The 27,547-nt window shown below is 39.2% G+C and overlaps 1 protein-coding gene across 2 annotated transcripts in view; it reads left to right on the top strand.

Annotated features, from left to right (window-relative positions):
* Positions 1 to 27,111, top strand: part of PTGS1 (prostaglandin-endoperoxide synthase 1) — a 59,406-nt gene extending 32,295 nt beyond the window's left edge. For both annotated transcript variants that reach the window (XM_074211642.1, XM_074211641.1), the window contains 9 exons: positions 7,743 to 7,859; positions 8,022 to 8,162; positions 8,960 to 9,103; positions 9,765 to 9,946; positions 12,361 to 12,444; positions 13,144 to 13,390; positions 16,856 to 17,142; positions 20,908 to 21,055; positions 24,531 to 27,111. In XM_074211642.1, coding sequence (XP_074067743.1) covers positions 7,743 to 7,859; positions 8,022 to 8,162; positions 8,960 to 9,103; positions 9,765 to 9,946; positions 12,361 to 12,444; positions 13,144 to 13,390; positions 16,856 to 17,142; positions 20,908 to 21,055; positions 24,531 to 24,886 — 1,706 coding nt within the window. In that variant the 3' untranslated portion in view covers positions 24,887 to 27,111. The remainder of the gene's footprint in view (positions 1 to 7,742; positions 7,860 to 8,021; positions 8,163 to 8,959; positions 9,104 to 9,764; positions 9,947 to 12,360; positions 12,445 to 13,143; positions 13,391 to 16,855; positions 17,143 to 20,907; positions 21,056 to 24,530) is intronic.
* The last annotated feature ends 436 nt before the right edge of the window (positions 27,112 to 27,547 follow it).

The raw sequence follows: 27,547 nt of genomic DNA, 5'->3' as shown, positions 1-27,547 counted from the left end.
CTTCAGTTCATAATTTGAGACTTTGTATCAGATTCAGGCTTTGCATCAACTTCTTAGATGGAGTGGTGTGGTGCTTCTTAATCCAGACCTTGGTTTCTTATGCATTCAGAGCTCTATTCTGGCAGGTTTCATGTAGTCCCCTCCTAGATCAACTAAATTCAGAGTTCTGAAGTCTTCAGAGCTCTTTGGAGCATCCCAGGCCACAGAATTCTAATCTCCAGCAGGCTGATCTGAGAGCTGTTCACTGCCAGGATGCTATTCCCCATCTTACTACTCCTATAACCCTGAATCAAAGAACAGATTGCTACAGGCTTCATGTGAATCTTCAGGCTACTGCTGAAGACTTTTAGCTTATCTTCACTTTCATTGACTTTTTTTTTCCTCTTTTTTTTTTTTTTGGTCAGAACCTCTTTCCCAATGCCTGGCTGGATTAAAGCACTTACTTTAGCTTTTCTTTGCATTTCTTGATCATTACTTGGTCTTATATTCTTTTCAAGTCTTTGCTGAAGTCAAGTGAAAGCTAGGATGCTCTGCCATCATTAGCTAGAAGTCAGTGAATTCACATCTAATTTCCCAGTGCTCCCTCCTCCAAAACCTCCAAACTCCTCTATCCCTTATGGATTAAATGTGATCATCTTAATTTAATGTCTGTCTGAACCTAGCAAAATAGAAGGAAGCCTGGGTCTACTGATAAGAAAGGATAACTAAGTTGTGAGACTCCTGACTTTGGACAAATCATTTCATATTTTTTAGGTCTCAGTTCTCTTAAATGTAAATGAGGAGCTAAAATAATCCAATACGATTTTTTCCACTGCTAGAGCAGTGATCTTAGGTAATGATCTGTGATCTTAGGCAAACTGTTGTCTAATCTTTTAATTTCTATAGATAAGAAAACTGAGGCCCAGAGGTGAAGTAATTTGTCCAAGATCACAGTTGTAAGTGCTAGTACCTTGAGGGCTTCTAACCAAGTTTCTTAGACCTCAAAGCCAGTGAATTTCCCACTGATTCACTTAGGTATATGTGTATTGTTTGTTCCTGAATGTTTTGGTGTTCTGGGAATGGGAACCAGACTTTTAAAGATTTTTCTTGCTCTGAGAGCCTATGCACATTTGAAAATTTCCAAGTGTTTCTGTTTTCTTGGCCTCTTTCTTCTCTCCCCTCCTGCACCTTCCTCCTTGACCTCTCTCCTGCACCCCCCCCCCCCCCCCATCCAGTAAGAATGTGGCGCCAGCCAGAACTGGGTGTGCCCGGCTACAGCGTTAGGAGATGGGAGGGAGTCAAAATAGAGTGACTTCCCAGAAGTCAGTCCTATTATGCCTTCTCTTGCTTTCTCACAGTATTCTGGCCATATGATTGTTTCTTCTGCCTGGGGGTTGGAGGGGGCTGTCATTTTCCCAACTGCTTTCCATGAAAGAAAACTTTAATTCCAGATGTAGCAGGCTTAGTTCACATCTGGCGGGGAAAAGGGTTTGAGAGTAGAGGTGGAGAAAGGAGGAGAAAGAGTGGGAAGTGGGTATTATTTTGAGTGTGGTGACACTCATTTCACTCATTTAGAAATTGGGTGGGAGGAAGAGAGAGCCAGGTCTGTGCCGGGGGAGACAGATTAAGATAGAGACAGGACAGAGGACAAGAGGGTCAATCTGACTCAGTGTTGACAGAATATAGGTCTTTGCCCATTATTCTTTTTCCTGAGACTTGGGGAGGGTGGGATGGTATCAACAAAGGTTAATATAAGTGGCAATCAGGTCATGCAATGGAAAGAGTGCAGGAAGACCTGAGTTCAAATCCAGATTCAGACACTTGTGGGCTGCTGGGTCAGTCACTTAACTTTTCTTAGTCTCAGTTTCTTCATCTGAAAATGGGGATAATAATAATAGCAAATGTCTTCCAAGGTGGTTGTAAGCATAAAAATGACAATATTTGGTTAAGGTTTATAAAAATAATAAAAGGCAGCTAGGTGGTACAATGAATAGAGAATTGAGCTTGGAGTCAGAAAGATTTGAGTTCAAATCTGCCCTCAGACACTAACTAGTTGTGAGACCCTAGGCAAGTCATTTATCTTCTAACTCAGTTTCCTTACTGTAAAGTAGGAATGATAATATTAAGCACCTACCTCCCAGAGTTGTTGTAAAGTGTTGTAAAGTAACTGTTACTTATTCTGCATGCTTATTCCCCAATTCCTTTCCCACTCTTTGGGAGATTAGGAGCTCCAGGGTTTGTTCACATTCACTCTGGACTCTCATTGAGCTCATGAGCTTTTGGTTTTAGATTTAAGCTTCTGTCAAAAGGGATGATGACTATTTTACTTTACTTTGCAGAGATATTGTGAAGATCAGATAGATAATGGGTTTTAAATATTTTGAAAATTGGGTTTTAGAAAATGGAATGTGTGAGTCAGAAAGAATTTTAGGACATAAAGTCTCTCATTTTATAGCTGAAGAAACTTTGACCCTGAGAAATCAAGGTGTTTCTCAATGTCCTTTAGTCAATATCAGCAGACAGGACTAATTCAGGCACCAGTTCAGGATGATTTCCACAGAGCTATTCTGAGGACCAGAGTAAATTAGGCACTGGTTTTGTTGGCTCTTCATCTGACTTTACAGGTTCTTGTTTGCTGGGAGGACAGATCGAGAACTTGAGCTGGGGAGATGGAGTGGAGATGACTTGGGCAGTTTCCCTTCCAAACTCTCTAAGCCCCAGGCTGTTACCTCTGTTCTGTCAGTTCTGCCCCATATTTCTTATCCAAAGCCCTGTCTCTTCAAACCTTGCTTTTTCCAGTCTAGTGGGTCTGAGTCTGACTCAGCAGGAAATGGCTGTTGCCAAAGTCTGCAGGGTAGCCTCTTATCAGTTGTCTCCTAGCACTTGATGCCATGCACCAGGCCTTGAGAAGCAGTAGAGGAAGTAACTTTCCTTGGGAGATTGGGGGGAAGGGAGGAAGGAGTGAGTTGTGAAGGATACCTCTGCTGGGACCTGCAGAAGTCAAAATCAAAGTGATTCCTGTAATGGGGTCGGAGAATGGCAGAATGGCTTAGAAGCCACTGTGAACTTTCTCTGAAGAAGAATGCCCTCACCACTGGTCCTTCCCCTCTTCTATAATCACACCTGTGGTCACATTCTCCTGTACAGTCTCAGTCTCAAGGGAGAGTAGGCTCAAGTATGATTCAGTATCTACACTGTATCCCCTCCTTCCATCTCTCAAGTTCACTTCCAAATGCAGCCTGGCTAATAAGTAGATTACTATAAATGAACTCTAGCTGGACTGGGTTGGTTAAGACCCTTGTGATTTGGGTCTTCACTATCTGACTTTGGGCAAAATGTCTGCATGGAGTCTTGGAACTTTGGTGGCCCCTTGTCAAATTTATTTGAAGCTTACCACATCAATAGCCATAACTTTTCCTGTAAAATAGGAGAGAAAAAAGGCTCATATTCATGGGTCACCAGACAGTCTTGGATTGGGGAAAGTCTGAAGCTTCTCCTCTGTCTTTTTCACCAAAATAGCAACTAGACAGGAAAAATTCTATCTATCTTTCTATCTTTCTCTTGGAAACTTGGGAAGAACCCATTCATTACTTTTTTTTTTAAAGTTTTTGCAAGGCAATGGGGTTAAGTGGCTTGCCCAAGGCCATACAACTAGGTAATTATTAAATGTCTGAAGTCGAATTTGAACTCAGGTACTCCTGACTCCAGGGCCAGTGCTCTATCTACTGTGCCACCTAGCTGCCCCTGAAGTTTTTTCTTTACAATGTTGTTGCCTTTATAAGTATTTTTCTTTAAGTTCTGCTCACTTCACTCTCTACAAGTTACTAATTCCCAGGATTCTCTTTTGCTATTTCTTATGACATAGTAATATTACATTTCATTAGCATACTACAATTTGTTCAGCAAATTCCTTGAATGCTTGTCACTTAGTTCCCAATTTTTTGTTTTCTTCTTTTAATCTTTCTTTCTAGAGCAGGAAATTTGATTTGATTCACTCCCTGATAATATTCTCCCTCTTAATTCTCCTCTCCCTATTCTTGCCAGTCCATCTGTTAGTTTGATATATTTATACACCAATCTCTATGTGTGTTTGTGTGTGTGTGTGTGTGTGTGTGTGTGAACTCCTTATTGTCTAGTTCAGATAAGAATGATGTTCATCTGATGCATGCCTTCTTTACCCTTTCCTCTAAAAACTTCAGAATACCCTAATTATGAGAAAAAGTTAGTTCTGCTACTTTCTTCCTCTTTAATATATTCATGTGTTCCTCTTATCTTCTCTGTTGTTTCCCATCTGAAACCCTCAGGACACTGTTCTTCTTCAAAGTGCTTTGAACATATTAATGTTCCAAAGAGATACTTTCTTTTTGTCTTCCTTTTAGAATGTTAACCCTTCATCATCATATAACCTCTTCTAATTCCTCAAATAAATTTATTTTTCAGGGTTTCTCTTGAGATTTAGTTCCCATTTCAAAATTCCTATTCAGTTCTTGACTTTTCACTGGGAATGCTTGTCTTTAAATATCCATTTTGTGTGTGTGTGTGTGTGTGTGTGTGTGTGTGTGTGGTAGTAGTGAGAGAGTTGTGAAGACTGGTTATATTCAACTTTGCAGGGCAAGTTAATCTTGCCTGCAAGCAATTATTTTTACCTTTTATAATTTCACTCCAAGGTCTCTTCTCATTTGTAGTGGAAGTTGTCAGATCTTATATTATCCTGACTATGGATCCTTGGAATTGGAACTCTTTCTGTTTGCTTACAATATTTTTTCTTTGACATGAAAGCTCTAAACTTTAGCCATAATATTCCTGGGCATTTCCATTTTGGAATTGCTTTTCAAAAGGTGATTAGTGGTTTCATTCTGCTTTTATTTTGCTCTCTATTTTCAAGATATATGGGAAATTTTTGATTTATAATTTCTTGAAATATATTCCTTAAAGCTGGTTAGTTGGTTTGTTTTTAAAGCATGATTTTGGGGAAGTTCAGTGGTTCTTGGGTTTTCTTTCCTTGGTCTCTTTCTATTTCACTTATTTTTAATACCAAATATCTTACTTTTACTTTTATTTTTTTTCAATCTTTTGATTTTGAGTTAAAAATTTCACATAATTAAATGGAATCATTTATATCTGTTTGGTCAGTTCTATATTTATCACTTTCTGTTCTATGTTATTTAAAACTAAGCTCTTTTTTATTCTAAGCTATACTCTTTTAATACTTTACTCCAAATGTAAATCTTTTGTTTAATTTATCTCTTACTTTATTATTTTATTATTATAAATAATTATTCATATTACCTATGTATAAAATCATTTTTTCCCTTTTAGTCTCTTCTTATAGTGGCTTTGGAGTTACTTTATCATTTAGCTGATGCATTAGAAAGAGGGCTAAACATGAAGTCAGGAAGACATTAATTCAAACACAGCTTCTGACACATAGTCTATAAAACACTGGACAAGTCACTTAACCACTGTATGACTCAGTTTTCTCAACTGTAAAATGAGGATAATAATAATAGCATCTCCCCTCATAGGTCTCTTATGAGGATCAAATGATATTTTATTTTTAAAACACTTAGCATGATGTTTGGCACAAAATAGATTCTTTTATTTTTTAGTTTTTTAGTTTTTTGCAAGGCAATGGGGTTAAGTGGCTTGCCCAAGGCCACTCAGCTAGGTAACTTTTAAGTGTCTGAGGCTATATTTGAACTCAGGTAGTCCTGACTCCAGGGCTGGTGCTCTATCTGCTGTGCCACCTAGTTGCCTGGCAAAATAAGTTTTAATAAATACTTGTTGCATGCCTTACATTTTTCCCAGTTGGATTTTTAGATATCTCTGGATCTATCATAACTCATTAGAGTAGTCTATACATTCTTGTTTTGACTCATGTCTCTGGTCTTAGTCTCTGAATGGAGACTTTATACCAGATCCAGGATCCATTTCCTGCTGTTCTTTTGGCTGGGGGTAGTCAGCCCTGCTTGATCTGGATCTTGACTTCAGTAAACTCTGATAATAGTAAAAGTAATAATTATAATAATAACAACAATAACACTAAGTCCATACTATGTATTAGGTACTGTGTTAAATGCTTTACAAATATTATCTCATTTGATCATTATAACAGTCTTAGGAGGTAAATGTTATTATTAACAGTTGTAGAAACTGAGACAGAGATTAAGTGACTGCTCAAGGTCACACATCTGGTAAGTGTTTGATACCAAATTTGAACTCACGTCTTCTTGATTCCTGGCCTAGCACTCTAACCACTGTGTCATCTTGCTGTCTGATCTCTGTTTGACCAGGTTTTATATCCCCCTGGACCTTTGAGATCTAGATTATTGGATTTTTAAGGTCCTTTGGAGTATCTTGGGTCAGAGTTCTAGGGGTCTTGGAGCTCCTTGAAGCTCTACTGCCATGGTTGGACTGGTTACTGTCACTGCTGCTTGTCTCCAAGATCCTTGATGGTGGTTTCTCATTTCTCCCCCCCTCCCCCCATGGGGATTTCTTATAGGAGTATCTCTTCTTACTGCTTCTGAATATAGATCCTCACAAGAGCTTGTGAGGGAGATGCTCTTATTCTCATTTTACAAGACTCTGATCTGTTTGTGGTCACATTGGGAAGTTTGTCTTGTCACTGGTCCTGGCTTTTTCTTGCACCTTCTTTTCCTATTGCCTCTATTCTGCTGATTCTTTGTACAACTCTGGGAGAGATTTTCTCATTGGATTTCTTGATCATTATTTGGTATGATATGATGTTTTTAGATTTCTGTAGGAAGGTTATGGGAGGAATTGTATTATAGGAATGGCTATTTTCATTCAGGCAGTAATCTTGACTGGATTTAACATTGATCTTCAGCATGTTGAATTTGAGATGCTTAAGGAGCATCCAGCTGGAACTATCCAACAGGAAGTTGGAAATGCAAAACTACAACTAGACTTTCTCACCCTAGAGAAAAAGGAGGGTTAGATGTATAGGTTTGAGAATCATTTGCATAAAGAAGAGGTGTTGCCTTGGAAGCTGATAAGATTATCAAGAGAAGATGGATAGAGAAAGAACAGGACAGTACCCATAACATAACCCTTGGATAGGGGTGTGGCATGGATCATGATGCTGAAAGAAAAACTGGTCATGCAGATAAGCAGAGACCCACCAAATCTCTATGTCTGAGAGAAAGGCATTAGTGGTCTTACCCATAATTGTTGAGTTTGGATGTCTACTTATATATGGGGGGTTGGGGAGGAGGTAGGTGGGAAGCAGGTGGTATCAGGGTGGTTTTTGTGGTGGGAAGAAGGAAGGCTGGGGCCCTAGCAGATTCCTTTTAGAGAAGCCCAGTACTGAGTAGGGACAGGGCAGGGCAGGGAAAATTTGGTTTAATGGATTTCTAGTCAAAGGACCTGGGAATGAAGTCTGACTGCTACTGACTATTTCTGTGACATTGGAAAAATCATGGAATCCCTCTAAGTCTCCGTTTTCTTAATTATAAAAGGGGCAAGTGGATTCTGTGTCTTTTATAGCCCCTCTCAGCTCTAATTTGCATGATCCTATGTACATGTGTTAGGGAAGGGTGAATATGACTGAGGCACAAGTCAGGGGAAAGAACATGACAGTTCTATTCTTCTTGTGCTCTGACCCCAAATCCAGACTTCTTTCCACCACATCACAATAGGTCTTCTGAGGGTTGCTCATTGGTGAATGTTTGGGGAGTATTTAATGGAATACTCAGAGATGCATTTTTTTTTTTTTTACAATTATGTATCTTATCTCCCCACAGTGAACCCTTGCTGCTATTTTCCATGTCAACACAAAGGAGTCTGTGTGCGTTTTGGCCTAGACCGCTACCAGTGTGATTGTACACAAACTGGCTACTATGGCCCCAACTGCACTATCCGTGAGTACTGCTCCCTATATCCCCATTCATAATCATTGCTTCACCTCCCCTTCCTTCCTTGATACCTTATCCTTCCCTCCCTTCTTGCTTCTCCACATCCTTCTGAGCCTGGGGAAAAGGATATCTGATGAGAGTTCTGCCTGCTACCCCCTCCCTCACCAGCGGAGCTATGGACTAGAATCCGGGAAGCCCTGCGCCCCAGCCCTTCCTTCTACCACTTCATCCTGACACATGGCAGCTGGATATGGGACATTGTCAACTCTACCTTCCTACGAGATATTCTCATGAGACTTGTGCTTACGGGTATGTCTTTGCTCCAAACCCTATCACATTTTGAAGGGATCTTTAACCATGAGTATCCTTCTTTATCCTTTTACCTGAAAGGACCTGGAAGGAAACTTTGAACATAGAGTGTTAGAAAATAGAATATAGTGTTTAATCTGAAAGGCCCCTTAAAACGAAGTTAGAAATTGGAAAGTTAAAGTTGGAGAAATTACAATGTTAAAACTGGAAGGGACCTTAAGATATAGACTACCAGAAAATAAAGCCAAAATGCTTGAATTCTCTATCCCAATTTGTCAATACTCCCTCTCACCCAGAGAGGCCAGTGAGTAGGTGTTGTTCTTCTGCAATGATATTGGTGAAGGCACAGCAGTTTCAAAGGGAACTATGAATTTGAGTTGGGTCTGGGATTTGGGTTCCAGTTAATCTGTGGAACATCAAATTAAGATATCCTGCTTCACTAAGTTAGAGGAATTCACAGCATCTGATAAAGCTCAGTAGATATGAATACTGGAGGCAGTTTGATGTCAGATAAATCTTTATGAGCCAGGCTGGAACCTTGGGGTTCCCTTAACCTTATGTCCCCTATCTTCTATTAGACAGGGGCAATGTTGTTCTTGCAGGGGAGAGTCTGTCTTCCTTATCAGTCTGAGCAGCTTCCTGAAGTTAAGGGTTATTTCTCTCTCCCCTTTCCCCTTCCCACTGCGTATACTCTGCACACAGGAGTCCTATATCCCTCTCCTATGGGGAATCCCTGTGGGCAGTGAACTGAAGGCCTGTATGACTAAAGTGATTTTTCTGTTCCTCTACTCCCAAAGTTCGAGCAAACCTGATTCCCAGCCCACCGACTTACAACTCCCAACATGGCTACATCAGTTGGGAGTCCTATTCCAATTTGAGCTTCTATACTCGGGTCCTACCCCCTGTACCTGAGGACTGTCCTACTCCCATGGGAGTCAAAGGTAATTATTATTTTTTTTTGCAAGGCTTAATTGGCTTGCCCAAGGCCATACAGCTAGGTAATTATTAAGTGTCTGAGGCTGGATTTGAACTCAGGTATTCCTGACTCCAGGGCCAGTGCTCTATCAACTGCACCACCTAGCTGCCCCTAAAGGTAATTTTTTACCCTAGAAGTGGTGTTAATGATAACAACCCAGAGACCAGCATTGAGTAATGACTATAATATAGTCAGAGGATTTTGAGCTGGACAGAACTTGGGAGATTATCTGGTCCAACTCCTCTATTTACAGATGAAGTAACTGAGGCTTAGAGAGTTTAAGTGACCCAGAACTCAACAAAGATGGGATGTGACCAGGGCAGAAGGCAGCAAAACAACTATCTACCTCCCTTCAGTCACCTCATCTACCTTGTGATGTGGTGGAAAGAAATCTGGATTTGAGGGTTAGAGTACGAGGCTCTGAACTCAGGAGCAGCTACTTCCTTCCTGTGTGACCTTGAGAAAGTCACTTAAGTTCCCTAGGCCTCAGTTACTTTATCTTTAAATAGAGGAGTTGGACTTAGATGGGGTGGATGAACCCTAGAGGTTTGAAGGTGAGAGAAAAGACCAGACAAATTCTTCTGGTTGCCTCCTCACTCTCCCTTTCCTGATTCTTTTCCTCACAGGAAAGAAACAGTTGCCAGACCCAGATTTACTGGCCCGACGATTCCTGATGCGGAATGAATTTGTGCCAGACCCTCAGGGGACCAATCTTATGTTTGCCTTTTTTGCCCAGCACTTCACCCATCAATTCTTCAAGACATCTGGCAAGATGGGTCCTGCCTTCACCAAAGCCCTAGGCCATGGGGTGAGCCCCTCCTAGATCCTCTGCTCATTTCAGGGCTGACCCTAGGGGGATACACTCCTGACAACATTTTTTTATATATAGTAAATATAGCACGAATTAATGTAAAGAGCTCTACATTTGTGGTCAAAGGATTTGACTGTTACCTTGAGCAAGTGATTTCTTCTTGGGATCTTAGTTTCCTTATCTTTAAAACCAGAGGAATGAACTTAATTGTCAAAGTCCTTTTTGGAGTGGGAGTTAGAAAACAGGAGAACATATGGTGTAGTGGGACAAGTGTACAATTTAGAGTCAGATAACCCAGAGTGGAATCCTGACCCTGCTCCTTCCTACCTATGAGACCCAATATCCCTTTTGAGGTCTCACTTTCCCCTTCTACAAAATGAGGAAGTTAAGACTAGGTGAGCTCTGAGGTTCCTTCTAAGTCTAAATCTATGACCCTGTGTTTGAGTTGTCATTCTGATGTATCATCATAATATTTAGAACTGGAAGGGTTCTTTTTTAGTTTACAGGTGGGGGAAATTGAGCATGAGAAAGGGTAAATTGTCCAAGGTTACCTGGGTGGGAAATAGCAAACTCTGAGCCAGATGCATGTATGTAGGTGTGTCTTTACATGCATGAGTATGTGAGCAAATTATGCTTTTGTGTATGCCAATGTTCATGGGTTTGAATAAAAGGTATATGTGTGTCTCTATGTGTGTATATGCATTCTTATGCATCCAAGAATTCCAATCAATAAACATTTTATAATCATTAATCTGTGCCAAGTACATTAAGCACTGGCGATAAAAGACAAAAACCTAAACCAAACTACCCATTTACTGCTCTCAGCACTTACTTTCTTTCAGATGACTCAGGTTATCATCCAATCAAAGTCAATCTATATCCACATCCTCTATATATTTATACTCTTCTAACTTCCCTGAGAGAGACAATCCTTAAGAATTACAAGTGTTTCTCTTCCCATGTAGGGTTATAAACAATTTAACTTATTGAATAACATTTTTTTCTTTCCTGTTTATCTTTTTATACCTTTTTTGGATCTTGTATTTGAAAGTTGGATTTTCTATTCAGTTCTGGTCTTTATATCAGTAAAGTTTGGAAATCTTTATTTCATTAAGTGTGCATATTTTCCCCCAATAGATTATGTTCAATTTTACTGGATAGTTGATTCTTGTAATCCTGGCTCCTTTGCCTACCAGAATATTATATTCCAAGTCCTCTGCTCTTTTAATGTGGAAATTACTAAGTCCTGTGTAAAACTCTACAATAATTGAATTGTTTCTTTCTGGTTGGTTGCAACATTTTCTCTTTGACCTGGGAGCTATGGAATTTGACTATAATATTCCTTAGAGTTTTCATTTTGGCATCTCTTTCAAGAGGTGATTGGTAGATTTTTTCATTGTTTGGTTCCAGTATATTAGGGCAGTTTTCCTTGATCATTTCTTGAAAGATGCTTCTTAAGCTCTTTTTGTGATCATGACTTTCAGGTAGACCCAAAATTTTTAAATTTTTTCTCTTGGATCTATTTTCCAGGTCAATTGTTTTTCCAGTGAGGTATTTTACATTATCTTCTATTTTTTCATTCTTTTGGTTTTGTTTGACTGATTCTTGATGTCTCATAGAGTCATTAACTTCCACTTGCTCAATTCTGATTTTTAAGGAATTATTTTCTCCTTCTCTTTTGTACTTTCTTTTACTTTTAGCAAATTTTATTTTTTTAAGAAGATGTTTACTTCAGTGGATTTTTTTTCTTCCATTTGGCCAATTCTACTTTTGAAGGAATAATTTTCTTTTTCTAAATTGTTGACTCTTTTTTATTGTTCTCTTGCACCACTCTCATTCCTTTTCTCTCTTATTTGATTTTTAAAATTCTTTTTTGAGTTCTTCTAGGTAAATTTTTTTATACTTGAGATCAATGCATATTTCTCTTTGAGGTTTTGCATGTAGGCATATTGCCATGTTGACCCTCTTTTGAATTTGTTTTTTGATCTTCCTGTCATGATAGTAGCTTTCTATGGTCAGTTTCTTTTTGTGTGTTTTTTTTAGCTACTTTCCCAACTTATTTCATGACTTTTAATGTTGAGCTCTGCTTCTGGTGTGTAGGGGCCATTGTCCCAAACTTCTTGCACTGGTATTGAACTTGGTCACTGGCTTTGTGTGCATAGGTCTCTGGGGCTGGTGGATTGCCTGCTGTGCCAGGAGCTCTAGGACTGGTGTTTCACCCACTAAACTGGGATTGCCTGGTATAGTTGTACTTGGGGTTCCACAGACTCCTTAGGTTGGAACAGTCTTCTTGTGGTCATTTACTCTTTTCCTTGCCTATGTTCCTAGTATCTGTATTTTGTTCTCATCTTTCTCCAGAGTCCTAATTTATGGACAGGACCATAATTGAGTTCCCTCTCTGCTCTCCTTAGGTAGACCTTGGACACATTTATGGAGACAGCCTAGAGCGCCAGCACCAACTCCGCCTCTTTAAGGATGGGAAGCTCAAGTTTCAGGTAGTCCTGGGGTTCTGAGAAATGAGGTCTGAGCCCTGAAATGACCAGAAAGAGATGTGGAGAATTTGGTATGGGGGGTGGGATCAATCTGCCAGGCCCCAAAGGGTTTCTTTTCACTTTTGTGTACCTTGGGTGAAAGGCATTCAACCAGGAGGTAGAAAGTCCTGATGATCCTGGTCCACAACTCTCCTCCATGCTATATGAAATAAAGCCCCTAAGAGTCCAGCATGTAAAATGAGGAGATGGAGTGGCTTCAGGGACAGAAACAAGGGGCAGGGTTCCCCAGTGGGTGGAGAGAGTACATTACGACTGACTTCAAATCTCTATAAGGTTATCATGTGGGACAGAAATTTACATAGTTAACAGAGACACATTTGATTTGGGGACTTTTTGGGGGGTAAGGCAATGGGATTTTAGTGAATTGCCTAAGGTTACACAATGAGGTAATCATTAAGTGTCGAGGGCCAAAGGTCCTTCTGATTCTAAGGTCAGTGCTCTAACCATTGTGACACCTAGCTGCCCACAGAGACACATTTGAGCTCAGTATGTTTTCTTAAACTGTCCAGTATTAGGGCTGGCTGTCTTAGGAGTTATTGAATTCCCTGATCACTTGCCAACATTGTTTCTGAGATTCCTATTCTGGGTAGGATGTTAGAGGATACCTTCCATAGGTAATCAAGTCCTCTGATTCTCTTGTAGATGGTGGATGGGGAGATGTATCCACCATCAGTGGCTGAGACTCAAGTCTACATGAAGTACCCTGTGAATGTGCCTGCAGCTCAGCAGATGGCTGTGGGACAGGAGGTATTTGGACTACTCCCAGGACTAATGATGTATGCTACAATTTGGCTTCGGGAACACAATCGTGTCTGTGACCTCTTAAGAGCTGAACATCCCACTTGGAATGATGAGCAACTCTTTCAGACTACCCGACTCATTTTAATAGGTGAGGAGAAGATCTGGCCCTAAGTACAGATTCCTCAAGGCAATGTCAGACTACTTTCTCTAAAGTCTGCCCTTGGGAGCAATAATATTGGTGAACATGATGAAACAAAAAGCATTGATTTTTTAAAATTGGTATTTTATTTTATTTTTCCAATTACATGTTATAGAAGTTGTTCAACATTCATTCACTTGTATATTTTTAAATTACACATTTTTCTAACACCCTCCCCTTCCCTTCCCCTCACCTTGTTGGCAAACAGTCTAGTAAAAGGTGTATATGTCCATTTGTGTTTAGCACATTTACATATTAGTGATTTTGTATATGAGGAATTAGGACTAAGGGAAAAGAAAGAAAATCATAGGATAGGAAGGAAAAATATAAAAGACTTTTAAAAAAAGTGATCATAGTATGCATTCATATTCTTTTTGTTTCCCACTTCTGGATATGGGCATGGTCTAACAGGTCTCCCAGGGTTATCCTAGCTCTCTAAACTATTGAGAGGAGCTGCATTCCTCACTCACACTATTGTTGTTAATGTGTGCAATGTCCTCCTTCTCCCTTCACTTAGCATCAGTTCATGTAATTCTTTTCAAAGGCACTGGTCTTGAGGTTAAGTTTTTGCTATGTACTAAGTACTACTGCCTCACCTGCCTAGATCTCTAAGGACTCTTCCTTTGTTGACATTCTAAGTTCTGTTTTCTAACATTTTGTGTGTGGAGTTCTCTTCTAGGTAGGTGGTTCAGTGGCTAAAAAGTAGACCTGGGGACAGGAAGACTTGAGCTCAAAACTGGCCTTAAATACTTATGGTTATATGACTCTGGACAAGTTACTTAACCTCTGTCTGCCTCACTTTCCTCATCTGCAATATGAGAATTATAATAACCCCTACTTACCAGGCTTATTGATTTTGAGAAATAAATGAGAAAATATTTGTAAAGTGCTGTGAAATTCTCAAACTGCCACATAAATACTAGATATTATATAAAGCCTATTCCTTTCCCCCACAAGCCTGTGCTAAACAGGCCTGCCTCTAGGAGACTAGGCCAGGGAAGATGGTGCCCCAGGGCTTAAGAATCCCAATTGTTTCTATTCCTCTAGGAAAATTCAAAGTTCTTATTGGTCAGGGTATCTCCTGGCTACAACTGCATTCTTTCCCCAGGGAACATACAGCCCAATATAGACAAGGAAGTGAATTAAATTCATTAGTTTAGTTTCCCCTCTTCTAAATTTTATTGAGTTAATGTTTCTTAGTGTTGGCATTAGCTGGATACATAGAGATTCTGATAACCTTTTATTTACAAGTTAGCCAGTTATAAATATTTATCAAATGCCAATTATGTGTAAATCATTGTGCCAAGGGAAACACAATGAAAAACAAAATACAGTCCCTCCAAAAGCTTTTAATCCAATGGGGAGATAAGTGAAAATAACTAGATACATGCAAGATATGCACAGAGTAGATGGAAGATGGGCAAAATCATCAGTCAGAGGATAAAGGCATAAACAGGACAAGTCCTATATAGATTCACAAGCTTTCCAGTTGCATGTACTGCCATAATTAGTAGCATAAGTTTTAAATTAACTTTTTTATGATTGAAGAATAAAACCAATAATTTGTTCATTAAAATTTGTGAAGCATTGAATGTCCATGATGTACAAAGTAACACTTTAGACATTTGAAATAAGTTCTTTCCAAGATGAAAATGAGAAAAAAAATCTCATCAGGTCCAAATTAACCTTAAGATATCAATCACTGCTGTTGAGCTTGAGGTTTTAACCTCAAATTTAATAAGCTCTTCAAAGTTCATAACACTTCCAAATCCCCTGCTCCAGATGGAAGAGGCTTCTGTGTCTCCCACAAACCACTCCTTCTGGGAGAGAGAAAGACCCTGGCAAGGAACTCCATTCTCTCTACCAAGCTATGCAGCAGCCTGTGTGAGGCTCTCTAACTAAGGTTGATTTAACAGTTCTTTTGAACCTTTCCCACCTGCCTGCTTCTTTTTGGTCAGGGCAGGGATGATTCAGAGCCTGAGTATTCCTGGGTTGGGAGCCCTTGTTGCCTGATCATTTCCTGCTCAGTCAGCCTGAAGGTTCCCTCCCTGACATACTCTGGTCACCTTCTCTTCCCCCCTCTTTTTCTCTGAGTCACCAGTTCCTGTCCTTTTGAAAAGATAGCCTTCTCTAGGGAGAAGTTTATAGGGTGAGGAATTGTCTCAACTTGAATTAGTATGATTTACTAGGGATGATTTGGAGGAGGAAAAGGAAAAATCCAGGAAGAGGAAGAGATGTTAAGATAAATGGACAAGCAAAGGTTGAGTGATCTCTAGTGGTCCTACAACCATGTCTATCTTCCTCACACCCTTCCTATCTTTTATTCCCTCAAGCTAGAATCTCTATGTATCAAGGTAGTCAGTCTTATTTCGTTGCTAGGAGTACCCCTATCAGAGACCTCTATTAATTAGCTAAAGGTCATTTAGCAAACTGGATAGAGAACAACTTATGATTAAGATTCATAGAGGCAGCTAGGTGGCACAATGTATAGAGCACTGGCACTGGAGTCAGGAGGACCTGAGTTCAAATTTGACCTCAGACACTTGATAATTGCCCAACTCTGTGACCTTAGGCACATAGCTTAACCCCATTGCCTTAAATAAATAAAATTAAAAAAAAAACTCTTGACCCCATTCTGGGGGCTCTAAGCATTTCTTCTGTGTTTGGCTGAAAGAGTGAATAGATATTAAGTAGTCAGTGTAGTGACATGGAAAGAATGCCAGACTTTGGAATCAATCAGGGGACCTGGGTTTGAATCCTGTTACTTATTTGTAAATTTGTTTTTTCAATTAAGCAATGTTTTCTTTCTCTCCATCTGCTTCCCTGGCCCATTACTAAAAAATTAAAAATATGAAAAACAAAGCCCTTTTTTTTAAACAAATATACATCTATGCCACTTATTTCCTATATTAACTTGGGCAATTCCAAAAATTATGGCTATCCACGACCCCATTTTCAATAAATGAGATTCAGTACATCTTTGACATTCTTAGATTCTACCTACATGATCAAAGATAAGTCAATTCACTTCAACTTCCTTATCAGCTAAAAAGTGCTTTGCTTTGCAGAGTTAGAGGTTGGTTTTCCCTGTGTGATGGTGCCTGAGATCCCAGATGGGTCCATAGATTTGAGATTTTGGAGATCATCCAGTCTAATCTTTTCATTTTATAGATAAGAACATTGAGACCCAACTGTCGAGGAATTTATCCAAGCTCCCAGGGGTTATAAGTAGAGGCCATGAGCTCAGGTTGTTTGATTCCCCTGCCCCCTCCCAAAAGAATCTGGTACTCTCTGTGTGACATTGCTCAGTATCTTTATAAACACTGTCTCATGCATGACCTTAGTTCCAAAAAGGAAGAAACCATGCCTGTTGTCTCTCTCCTCTGACCCTTCTGTCCTGATTAATCCCTCCAGGGGAGACCATCAAGATTGTCATAGAGGACTATGTACAGCACCTCAGTGGCTACTTCTTGAAATTGAAGTTTGACCCCGAACTGCTTTTTGGAGTCCAGTTTCAGTATCAAAATCACATCTCTGTGGAGTTTAACCATCTCTACCACTGGCACCCGCTCATGCCTGACTCCTTTATGTTGGGACATCAGGAATACAGCTATGAGCAGTTTGTGTTCAACACCTCCATGCTTTTGGACTATGGTGTGGAAGCCCTGGTGGATGCCTTCTCCCGACAAAGAGCAGGCCAGGTAGGTCCCAGGTCGGCATTGATCTTCATTTCTACTCACCTGTTCCAACTCCATCCTAACCAAAACAAGGTGTTGATGAAAAGAGCAACAGCAGTGGGTTCAGGCAGCTTGGGTTTGGATCCTGACTCTGTCATAAGAAGGTACCATTCAGGGTACAAGTACCAGTTGTTTCAGTGTTTCATTGAGTTAGAGTTGTTGCTTTCTAAACATAATTGACCCAGAAAACAGTTATTTTATTCAGGTACTCAGGAGTAGATACTCTTTCATTCTTTGGTTCTAGTTTTTCCTGTGCACAATGCCAGTCATATTGTAATAAAATCATAACATCTCTCAATTACATAATACTTAAAGGTTTGCAGAACACTTGTCCTGTGTTATTTCATTTTATGCATACAACACCCATTAGGTGGGTGCTATTTATCATTGAGGGCAATGAGGTGGCACAGTGAATAATGTGCCAGGCCTGAAGTCAGGAAGATTTATCTTCATAAATTCTAATCTGGCCTTAGATACTAATTGTGTGACCTTAAGCAAGTCACTTAACCCTATTTGCCTCAGTTTCTTCATCTATAAAATGAGTTGGAGAAAGAAATGACAACCCCCCAGTAACTTTGCCAAGGAAATTCCAAATGGAGTCATGAAGAGTTGGGAGATGACTGAACAATAAATTTATAACCCTCTTTTTACAGATGATAAAACTGATACTGAGAGGTTAAGTGACTTACTGAAGGTCACATAGCTATTAAGTGTCTGAGGCAGGAGTCAAATTCAGTAATTTCTGATCCCAAGTCTATCAATCTATTCACTACTTTACTAGAGCTGGTTAGTGACAGCCGGGCTGTACAGCAGGTGATAGATTGGGGAAGAGAGGAGTTCAAACATTGCCTCTGGCTACCTATGTGATGCTGGGCAAGTCACTCAACCCAGATCAGCCTCAATTTCCTCTCTAAAGTGGTGTTAATCCATAGCACTTAAATTACAGAATTGTTGTGCAGCTAAAATGAGTTAACATATATGTAAAAAACTTCTGCAAACCATACATCACTATAAAGATGGTAACTATAATTAATTGTTGGTTTACTACTTACTGTTTGTGGGAAGACTCGCCACCAGGTGGCAGCATATGATAACTGCAGATGCAACACCTAGGCTCCTGTAAATTCAAATTTCCAGTTTAAGGCTCCAGCAGGACAGCCACTGTGCTGTAGTGGACGGGCTCTGCCTTCTGGAGTCTGTTAGACCTGGGTTCAAGTCTTATCTGACACCCAGACAATACTGAGTTGCAGAGAAGGTTCAGAAGATCTCTGTTGGTAGAGGGGATTTTCTCATTGGGAGGTTTTTTTGTTTTTGTTTTTACAAGGCAGTGACTTGCCCAAGGTCACACAACTAGGTGTCTGAGTTCTCATTTGAACTAAGGTCCTCATGACTCCAAGGCCAGTACTCTACCCATTAAGCCACCTAGCTTCCCCCTTTTAAAAATTTATTTATTTGAGGCAATTTAGGCATTTATTTAAATGTCTGAAAGTCAGATTTATACTCAGACCCTCCTGACTGCAAGACTGGTGCTCTATCTACCACAGCACCTAGATGCCTCCTCACTGGAAGTTCTTTATCCCAAAACAATCCCTGGTCTAGTATGTAAAAAGGTTTGGGAAGGACAGAGAGGACTGTTCTGTGGGGATTGCAACATTCCCATAGCAGGTCTCATCAGTTTGTAGTGCAATGGTGGTATGAATTTGTCTCTAAATAAACAAGATATTACTGAAATGAAATCCTGTGAAAGGAAATAAAAATATGTAGCTATGCCCTGAAAAATGGTAATGGAGAAAAGATGTTGAATTTGGGTTCAGATCCTGGTTTATGACTTATGTGCCCTTGAGCAGGTCACTCTCAGGCACCCAGAGCCTTGTCTGTCAAAGGAAGACCTTTGGGTGGAGTCACCTCTTAAATGCCTTTATCATCCTTTAAAGCCTGGATTGAGTCCTTGGATTTGTCCTCTCTGAACCTCAGTTTCCCATCTATAAAATGAATCATAAAGTTAAGCTTGCTTTTTATATGACTTTAGGATTTACCAGTTGCTTGTGAGATAAGCAGAGATAACCTCTATGAATGTGACCAGACCCCAAAGCAGTATATTGGTCCAAAAATAAATTCTATCTTTCACCCCTAGAAATTCCCCAAATTGCAGCATTAAAAATTACTAGAATACTAATGAAATATGTGGTCAATTTGGTAGTGCAGTGAATAGACCACTGGATGTGGACTCTGGAAGATTTGTGTTCAAATCTAGTCTCAGATACTGACTAGTTGTGAAACCTTGAACAAGTCACTTAACTTCTATCTGCCTCAATTTCCCCAACTCTAAAACAGGGATCCTAATAGCACTTATCTCCCAGAGTTGTTGTGTGGATGAAATGAAATTAATTTGTGCCTTAAGATTTGATATACCTTACCTTAAGGTACCATATAAATGCCAATTATTATAATTATTATTGTTGTCATAATAATAATAAGCTATTATTAATTCCCAACTTTATTACTTATAATTTGTGTGATTCTAGGCAAGCCACCTCCTGCTGAGACTCAATTTTTCTCATCTGTAAAAATGAAAAGTCTGAATTAGATGATCTTTTGGGTCCCTTTCAGATCCAAATACATGATCTTCCGAAAGGCTTGGATTTTCACATCCCTTCCCATGGCATTTATTGTTCTTGTGCAGTTATGTCTAACTCTTTGTGACCACATTTGGAGTTTTTTTGGGACAAAGATACTGGCATGGTTTGCCATTTGTTCCTCTAGCTCATTTTGCAGATGAGGAAACTGAGGCAAACAGGATTAAGTCACTTGCCCAGAGTCACATAGCTAGGAAGTATTTGAGGCAGATTTGAACTCAGATCTGCTTGACTCCAGACCTAGTGCTCTGTCTGCTGTGCCACATAGCTGCCTTTATTGATTCCTGACTGTTTCATCTAGTTAATATGCTGCCAGTAGATGGATATAGCTGGTGGTTTCTGACTTCTGGCTTCTGACTTTGTCATCCCAATAATTATGCTTCCTAATGGTACAGGTAAAAGGTGATATTCTCCCATTCATCTATGGTTTTAAAAAACAAGGAAAAATAATTTTTTGTAGAAAATCTACTGACATTTTTCACCTGATGAATTTATTCCTTTACAGAGTGTAAAGTGGAAAAAGAGTCAGAAAACTCAGGTTTTTCAGTCCTAACTCAATTATTTTCATCTGGTTTGGGCATGTCCCTTAATGTTTCAGGATCTCAGTTTCCCCATGTGTAGAAAGGGAAGGAAGAGGTCAGGCTGTTGTTCATTTGTTTCAGTCATGCTTGACTCTTTTTGACACCCTTTGGGGTTTTATTGGCAAAAACACTTGGCGTGGTTTGACATTTTCTTCTCCAGTTCATTTTACAGATGAGGGACTGGTGAGGCAAACAGGGTTAAGTAACTTGCCTGGTATCATACAGTTAGCAAGTGTCTGAGGGCAGATTCGAACTCAGGTATTCCTGATTCTAGACCTGGCATGCTATCCAATGTCTTAACTATCTGCTGAAATCAGACCAGATGATTTTAAAGGTTCATCCAGTTCCAGATCTAATGAGTACTCCTATTACAAAGGAATAAATAGCCACAATTGGTTCCTAACTCCCTAACCCTTATTTTTAATGAATCAAAAATTATAGATTTCTTTTTTAAAATTTGGACACAGCTCCTATTCTTTGGACTTGACAAGATTGTGTCTCATCTTCCCCAGATTGGTGGGGTCAGGAACATCAACCACCATGTGTTACATGTGGCTGTGAGCACCATTAAGGATTCACGGGAGCTGAGACTGCAGTCATTCAATGAATATCGAAAACGGTTTGGTTTGAAACCCTACACCTCCTTCCAGGAGCTCACAGGTCAGTGGCCCCCATCTAGGCATCCTCCAACCTCTGACACTATGTTTCTTGTCTAGGAAGAGAGTAACCTTATGTTGTGTGCTGAGCATTGGGACAGATTGGGGAAGTGAGAGACTTTAGGAATAAGAATGAATTATAATAGTTTTAATACTGGTAATCATAATATTTCAGGTATCCCTTCTTGCTTGGGAGGTGTCTTTATCCTTTAGTATATAGTAAATGATCTTCCTGAGTTTCTGTGGCAATATTTTGATTATCTGTACTGAGGGACACTTAGACAATGGATTGATGGTCTTATTTTTGGGAACATGAGTGAAATCTTTTCAATTTTGTGTAGGTCCTACAAATACTTTAGATGCTTGGCCTGTGAATCCCCAGGGTCACCTTTAATACAATGAAACCTCAAAAGGAAGACTTTAGAGGAGGCATATTACTATTACTACTATTATTGCTTCTACCGCCACTACCACCAACACCACCACCTCTATACTACTACTACCATTACTACTACCACTATTACTACTACTACTATTATTACTACCACTACTACTACTGCTATTACTACTACCACTATTACTACTACTACTACTGCTACTACTACCATTACTATTGCTACTACTACTATTACTATTAGTACTACCACTACTATTACCACTATTACTGCTACTATTACTGCTACTACCACTACCACTACCACTACTACTACTACTACCACTACCACTATTACTACTACTACTATTACTACTACCATTATTACTACTGCTACTACTACTACTACTCTTACTACTACTACTGCGACTACTATTACTACTACTACTACTACTACTACTACTATTATTACCATTACTACTACTACTATTACTACTACTGCTACTACTACTATTACTACTATTACTATTACTACTACTACCACTACTACCACTATTACTACTATTACTATTGCTACTACTATTATTACTATTACTACTACTACTACTACTATCACTATTACTACTACTACTACTACTACTACCATTATTACTACTACTATTACTATTTCTACTACTACTACTACTGCTACTACTATTATTACTATTACTACTACTACTACTACTACTACTTACTACTACTTACTACTACTACTATTATTACTACTACTACTACTACTACTACTACTACCACCACCTCTTCTACTTCTACTACTACTTTTGTCTAGCATGGAGGCTATAGGCAACTGCTTCTAGGAGTCAAAGAAGCTCAGGGTACCTGGTTTTCCCATTCTATAATCTAACCATCTGCTTGTGTGCCAGAGACTTTGCTAAGGAAGCCTGACTGCTACTCAGAATAATGGGCTTTCCACTCTCATATTCAGAAGGCTCATCACATTCATCCTAGCTAATTCAGAGACAAAATTGTTTTAGACTGTGGCCTAGGATTCCCCTTCCCCCCAAAAAAAGGGAGAATAAAAGTATAGATACTGAAAGTAAAAACGTGCATTGAAATTAGGAGAGCTAACAAGTCATGCTTATCATAGCATACATGGCAAACAGGGAACATAGCATCCAAGGCATAATAACCAGAACAGAATTCAGAAACTCATGTGAGATGTTAATATTCAAGTCCCGTTGGGATCTAGAATAGTTTGTGCTAATCAGCCATGTTATTTTCCCCTCACGTTGAACTTATTCACATCAGTCAATCAAACTTAATCTCTCTGATGCAGATTCCAGTTTTGGTGCTATTCTAACTTTGACTTTTTGTTGTCAGAAACTGCTTCTGTAGATAAACCATCTCTGCTGCTATGGCTGTAGGTTTCCAGGTTCTTTGGAGTTCTTACAAGCCTCTATAGGTACCTAAGGAAATAAAATATAAAAAAGAAGGAGGCTCCATCCCAGGTACCCCTTTCCTAAGCCTCTAAATAGTTCCAAGTTGTCTTTCTTTTAAATGGGCACATGGAGCTCTGTATCAGCAGTCAATGATAGACCTTAACCCTGTGAAGTGTTAGCTGTGGATCATTCTAAATTTCCACATGGTCATCAGGAATAGTACTTGAGCCCTATGGGGGGGGGTAGTCAATATTTGTATGATGTTTTATACTTTCCCCAAAACTTTCATATCCCTTTACCTTCTATGATCCTAACTTTTAGTTCTTGGCTTCTCCTTGAATCAAGTCATGGCCCTGGGGACTTGGATGCTTGAGAATTTAAGCATTTTGTATAATTTTATGCAGTCATTTAATGAATATCCTGAAATTGGAATGGGCCAGTGGATTGGATTCTGAGCCCAACTCAACTTTGTTGTTCCTTGACTGGGCTATATGTAACACATATTATTACTGTCCTTGTCATCTTTTTCTCTTTGCTTTCTCTTCTGTGTCTGAGTACCTGGCAAGTTCTAATTCTCTTTACAGTAGACAGAGTCAAATTCATTGGTAGATATTTGATTTCTAACTAGTGCTAGACTTGTTAAATGGTGGATTTGAAGAGCTTCCTATGTAATGTTGATTTTAATCTTTCCTGAAAACAACCATTTCTTAGTTCAATTTATCTGCTGCTCATGGTATGTATTTCTCTTTTTATTTAATGTTTTTAAAAGGCAAACAGGGTTAAGTAGCTTGCCCAAGGCCACACAACTAGGTAATTAGTAAATATCTGAGGCCGCATTTGAACTCGGGAACTCCTGACTCCAGGGCTGGTACTCTATCCACTGTGCCACTTAGCTGCCCCATCAGGGTATGAATTTCTACTGAAAACCCCATGCCCTAATTAGACCTTTGGTACCAGTCTTATTCTAATATTCCTATGCTAAAGAAGAAATTAAATCTCATATATAGAGCATGGGCCCAAAGAATCATTGGATTAAAGCTTGATGAGTCCTCAGATGACATTGAGTCCAATGATGAGGAAACTAAGACACATAGAGTTTAAATGAATTGCCTAGAGTCACAGTTAGTGAATGTCTGAAGCAGAATTTGAACTCAGATATTCCTGACTCAAACACCCAAACTGTTGCTACTATGGCATGCTATCTCTCTCTATTGAATGCCCTGCCCAATATTACATGGCCCAGAAGTGACAAATCTAAGATGACAATGGTGACAATGATGATATATTTTACCCTTACAGAGCACTTTAAGGTTTACAAAATGCTTGAAACATATCATCTTGCTTGATTCCCTGACACAATTCTGTGAGATAGATGCCATTATGATTATTTGCACTATGCAGGTGAGGAAATAGGCTGAGAGTGGTTAAGTGACTTTCTCAGATTCCTACAGTTACTATGCATCCAAGGTAGAATTTGAATTCATGACTGACTCCTAGTCTGACACTTTATTCACTACTCCACCAGATTGTCTGATCCCAACTTGTTTGTTCTTTCTGATATACATTTCTTCTATGGGTGAATAAGGAAAGTCACTTCAGAGTGTTACATTTAAGTATTTCCAGGGTGGGGTAGGAACTGATCTGGTTTGTTTCCTTTTTCCCTTTTGTAGGAGAGAAGCAGAATTCAGCAGAATTGGAGAAGCTCTATGGAGACATTGATGCTTTGGAGTTCTTCCCAGGCTTACTTATAGAGAAAGCTCTGCCCAACTCTATCTTTGGGGAGAGCATGGTGGAGATCGGGGCCCCCTTCTCTCTCAAAGGGCTCCTGGGGAACCCCATATGCTCTCCTGAGTACTGGAAACCAAGTACATTTGGTGGAGAGACTGGCTTCAACATTGTCAAGACAGCTACATTGCAGAAGCTTGTTTGTCTCAATGTCAAAACATGCCCCTATGTCTCATTCCGTGTGCCTGACCCAGACCAAGTGGACAAGCAGAAGGCGAAGAGGCCATCTACTGAGCTGTGAGAGAAGCAGGCATTCCAGAAGGCTATCTATGTGTGTTTCCTGCTTTTTGATCTGGAATTGAATTCTTGGTTTCATGTTCCAGAGTGTTGGGTCCTTAGTTGGTTTTCCCAAATGTTCTGGTTCACTACACTCTTAGCTAGCATTACAGAGTGTAGGATTTCTTGGTTAGTCTTCTAGAGCTTTTGTTTCCTGATAGACATTCCGCAATATTGGCTGACTTTCTGGAACCACCAGATCCTAATTTGATTCTCTAAAGCACTGATTTCTTCTGTCCTCTTCAAATAAGTCACTAAGAAAATTTGATCACCTAGGGAAAGACTATTCCATGAGCTCAGGATCCAGGGAAATGCCATTGGCCTCAGGTCTGGGAGAGAGTTGCTGAGGAAAGTGGTGGAGATAGGATCTCTTCATGGCCCCCAGGTCCAGCCTAGGTATTTGCATTGTGGATTTCTGTGGGACTGTTTGTGTGTTGGTGATCGTGCCAATGGATAGGCAGAAGGGAAAACTGACCTGTATTTCTCTGACAGTAACCCTTCTTCCCTGATCCTGAATGTCCCATGATGTCATGGGAATAAAATGATCTTTTCAAAGTTGCTTCCTGTTTGCCTCCTGCTAACTTGGACCTGTACCACCTTCACTTCCTTTTTGACCCTAGAAACAGGTGTATACATATCACATGTGCCTTGCCCCTTTCACTTTTCTGTTTAATGTGGGGTGAATGACATTTTACCTCTAAACTTCCTTGATTTACCAATGTTGTTCATAGTTCTTTAAACACCATTATGGTTCAAATTCTTTTCCTAGCTACTAACAAAAATCGAATTTTTTCTCTCTCACTTCTCCTGCCACTAAAAGAAGGGAAAAAACCCCCCAAAGCTATTGCAACAAATATACAGCATAACAAATCCCCACAAAAGGTATATCTATATCTATCTATCTATCTATATTTTATATATATATATATATATATATAATATATATATATTTTTTTTTAATTCTGCATCCTGAGTTCATCCATCACTTCCTTGTCAGGAAGTGATTAGGACTGATCAATTCTTTGGAATTGTAGTTGGTCATTGCATTGATTAGAGCTTTTTGGCCTTTCAAATGTGTGTGTTTTTAGTGTTATTTGTTATTTTATAATTGTTTTCTTTACACTCAATTAACTCTGCTCATACAAGTCTTCCCAGATTTCTCTTAAACTGTTTCATTATTTCTTATAACAATAGTATTTCATTGCTTTCATATCTATAATTGGTTCTCCTGTTTCCTAAATGATGAATAAATATGCTCTTTGTTTCCAATTCCTTGCAACAAAATAAGTACAGCTATAAATATTTTCATACATGTGATCCTTTCCTTTTTGTCTTTGATCTTTTTGCAGTCTATGCCTGGTAGGAGTAATTTAAAGAGTATGTACTATTTAGTGACTTTTAGGGCACAATTCCAAGCTTGATATCTAGAATTACTGTACCATTTCCATAGTTCCACTAATTGTTCATTAACAAGTCTGTTTCCAAACAACCTCTTCAACATTTATCATTTTCCTTTTTTAGTCAGCTTTCTCAGTCTGACGAATGGGGTAGGACCTCAGACTTTTTTTGATGTACATTACTCTATTGTTGACATGAATTTTTTTCCAATATGTTATTCATAGCTTGGATTTCTTCCTTATATACCTATCTTTTTAATGTCCTTTAGCTATTTGTTAATTGGGGAATGACTCTTACTCTTAGAAACTTGAATCAGTTTCTTTACATGTCTTGGAAATGAGACCTTTATTATAAAAGATTGCTACAAAGATTCCCTCCCCCTCCCCCCCATGACCAGTTTCCTTTTTATTTTTAGCTACATAAATTTTGATCTTTATGCCTTTTCATTGAGCTCTTCCATTTCTGGGTTTTCATAAAGGGTCTTTATGACAACAACAACAATAACAATAATTTTACAGTGCTTTTCATTTTACAAAGCAATTTCTTCACAAAACCCTATAAGGTAGGTATAGAAGTATTATAAGGATCATCTTATGCATAAGAAAATTGAGGCCAATAGAGTTAGGTGATTTTCTCAAGTTCACTAATACCTTGATGAGAAGGAATTTGTAAGATGAGATGTTTTCCTCCTAGGAAGATGAAATTTTGTGTGTGTATGTGTGTGTGTGTGTGTGTGTGTGTGTGTGTGTGTGTGTGCATGTGGGGGGGAGTATCAGTGTTATCTCATCTGATCCTTACAACAACTTTATGAATGAACTGCATAGAGAAGAGAATTGTTATTCCCATTTTCTAATTTGGGAAGTTGAGTGTCACAGCTAGGAAGATTCAAATCAAGGACTATTAATTAATAATATTTCCAAAGCACTTTTCTCACAACAACTTGTGAGGTAGTAAGTACACTTATTATCTGATTTTACAGATAAAAATTGAGGAGAGATTTAGAGAAGTTAAGTGGTTTGTTCAGAGCCACCTAGGTAGTATATGAATCTCTGACCCTTTGACCATTATTCTTTCTACCATACAGTTGCTGCCTAGAAAGGAGGTAGCCCAGAGCACTGAAGTCTGCTTATTGCTGGGGAGGAGGATGGTAGATATAAGGTCTAATTCTGGCATAATAGGGTCATGGAAAAAATGATAAGAATCTAAGCATCTTTTATTAGCTTAGTAA

This window comes from Macrotis lagotis, chromosome 1, assembly GCF_037893015.1.
Source record: "Macrotis lagotis isolate mMagLag1 chromosome 1, bilby.v1.9.chrom.fasta, whole genome shotgun sequence".
Taxonomy (NCBI): domain Eukaryota; kingdom Metazoa; phylum Chordata; class Mammalia; order Peramelemorphia; family Peramelidae; genus Macrotis; species Macrotis lagotis.
This window is presented reverse-complemented; position numbering and strand designations above follow the sequence as displayed.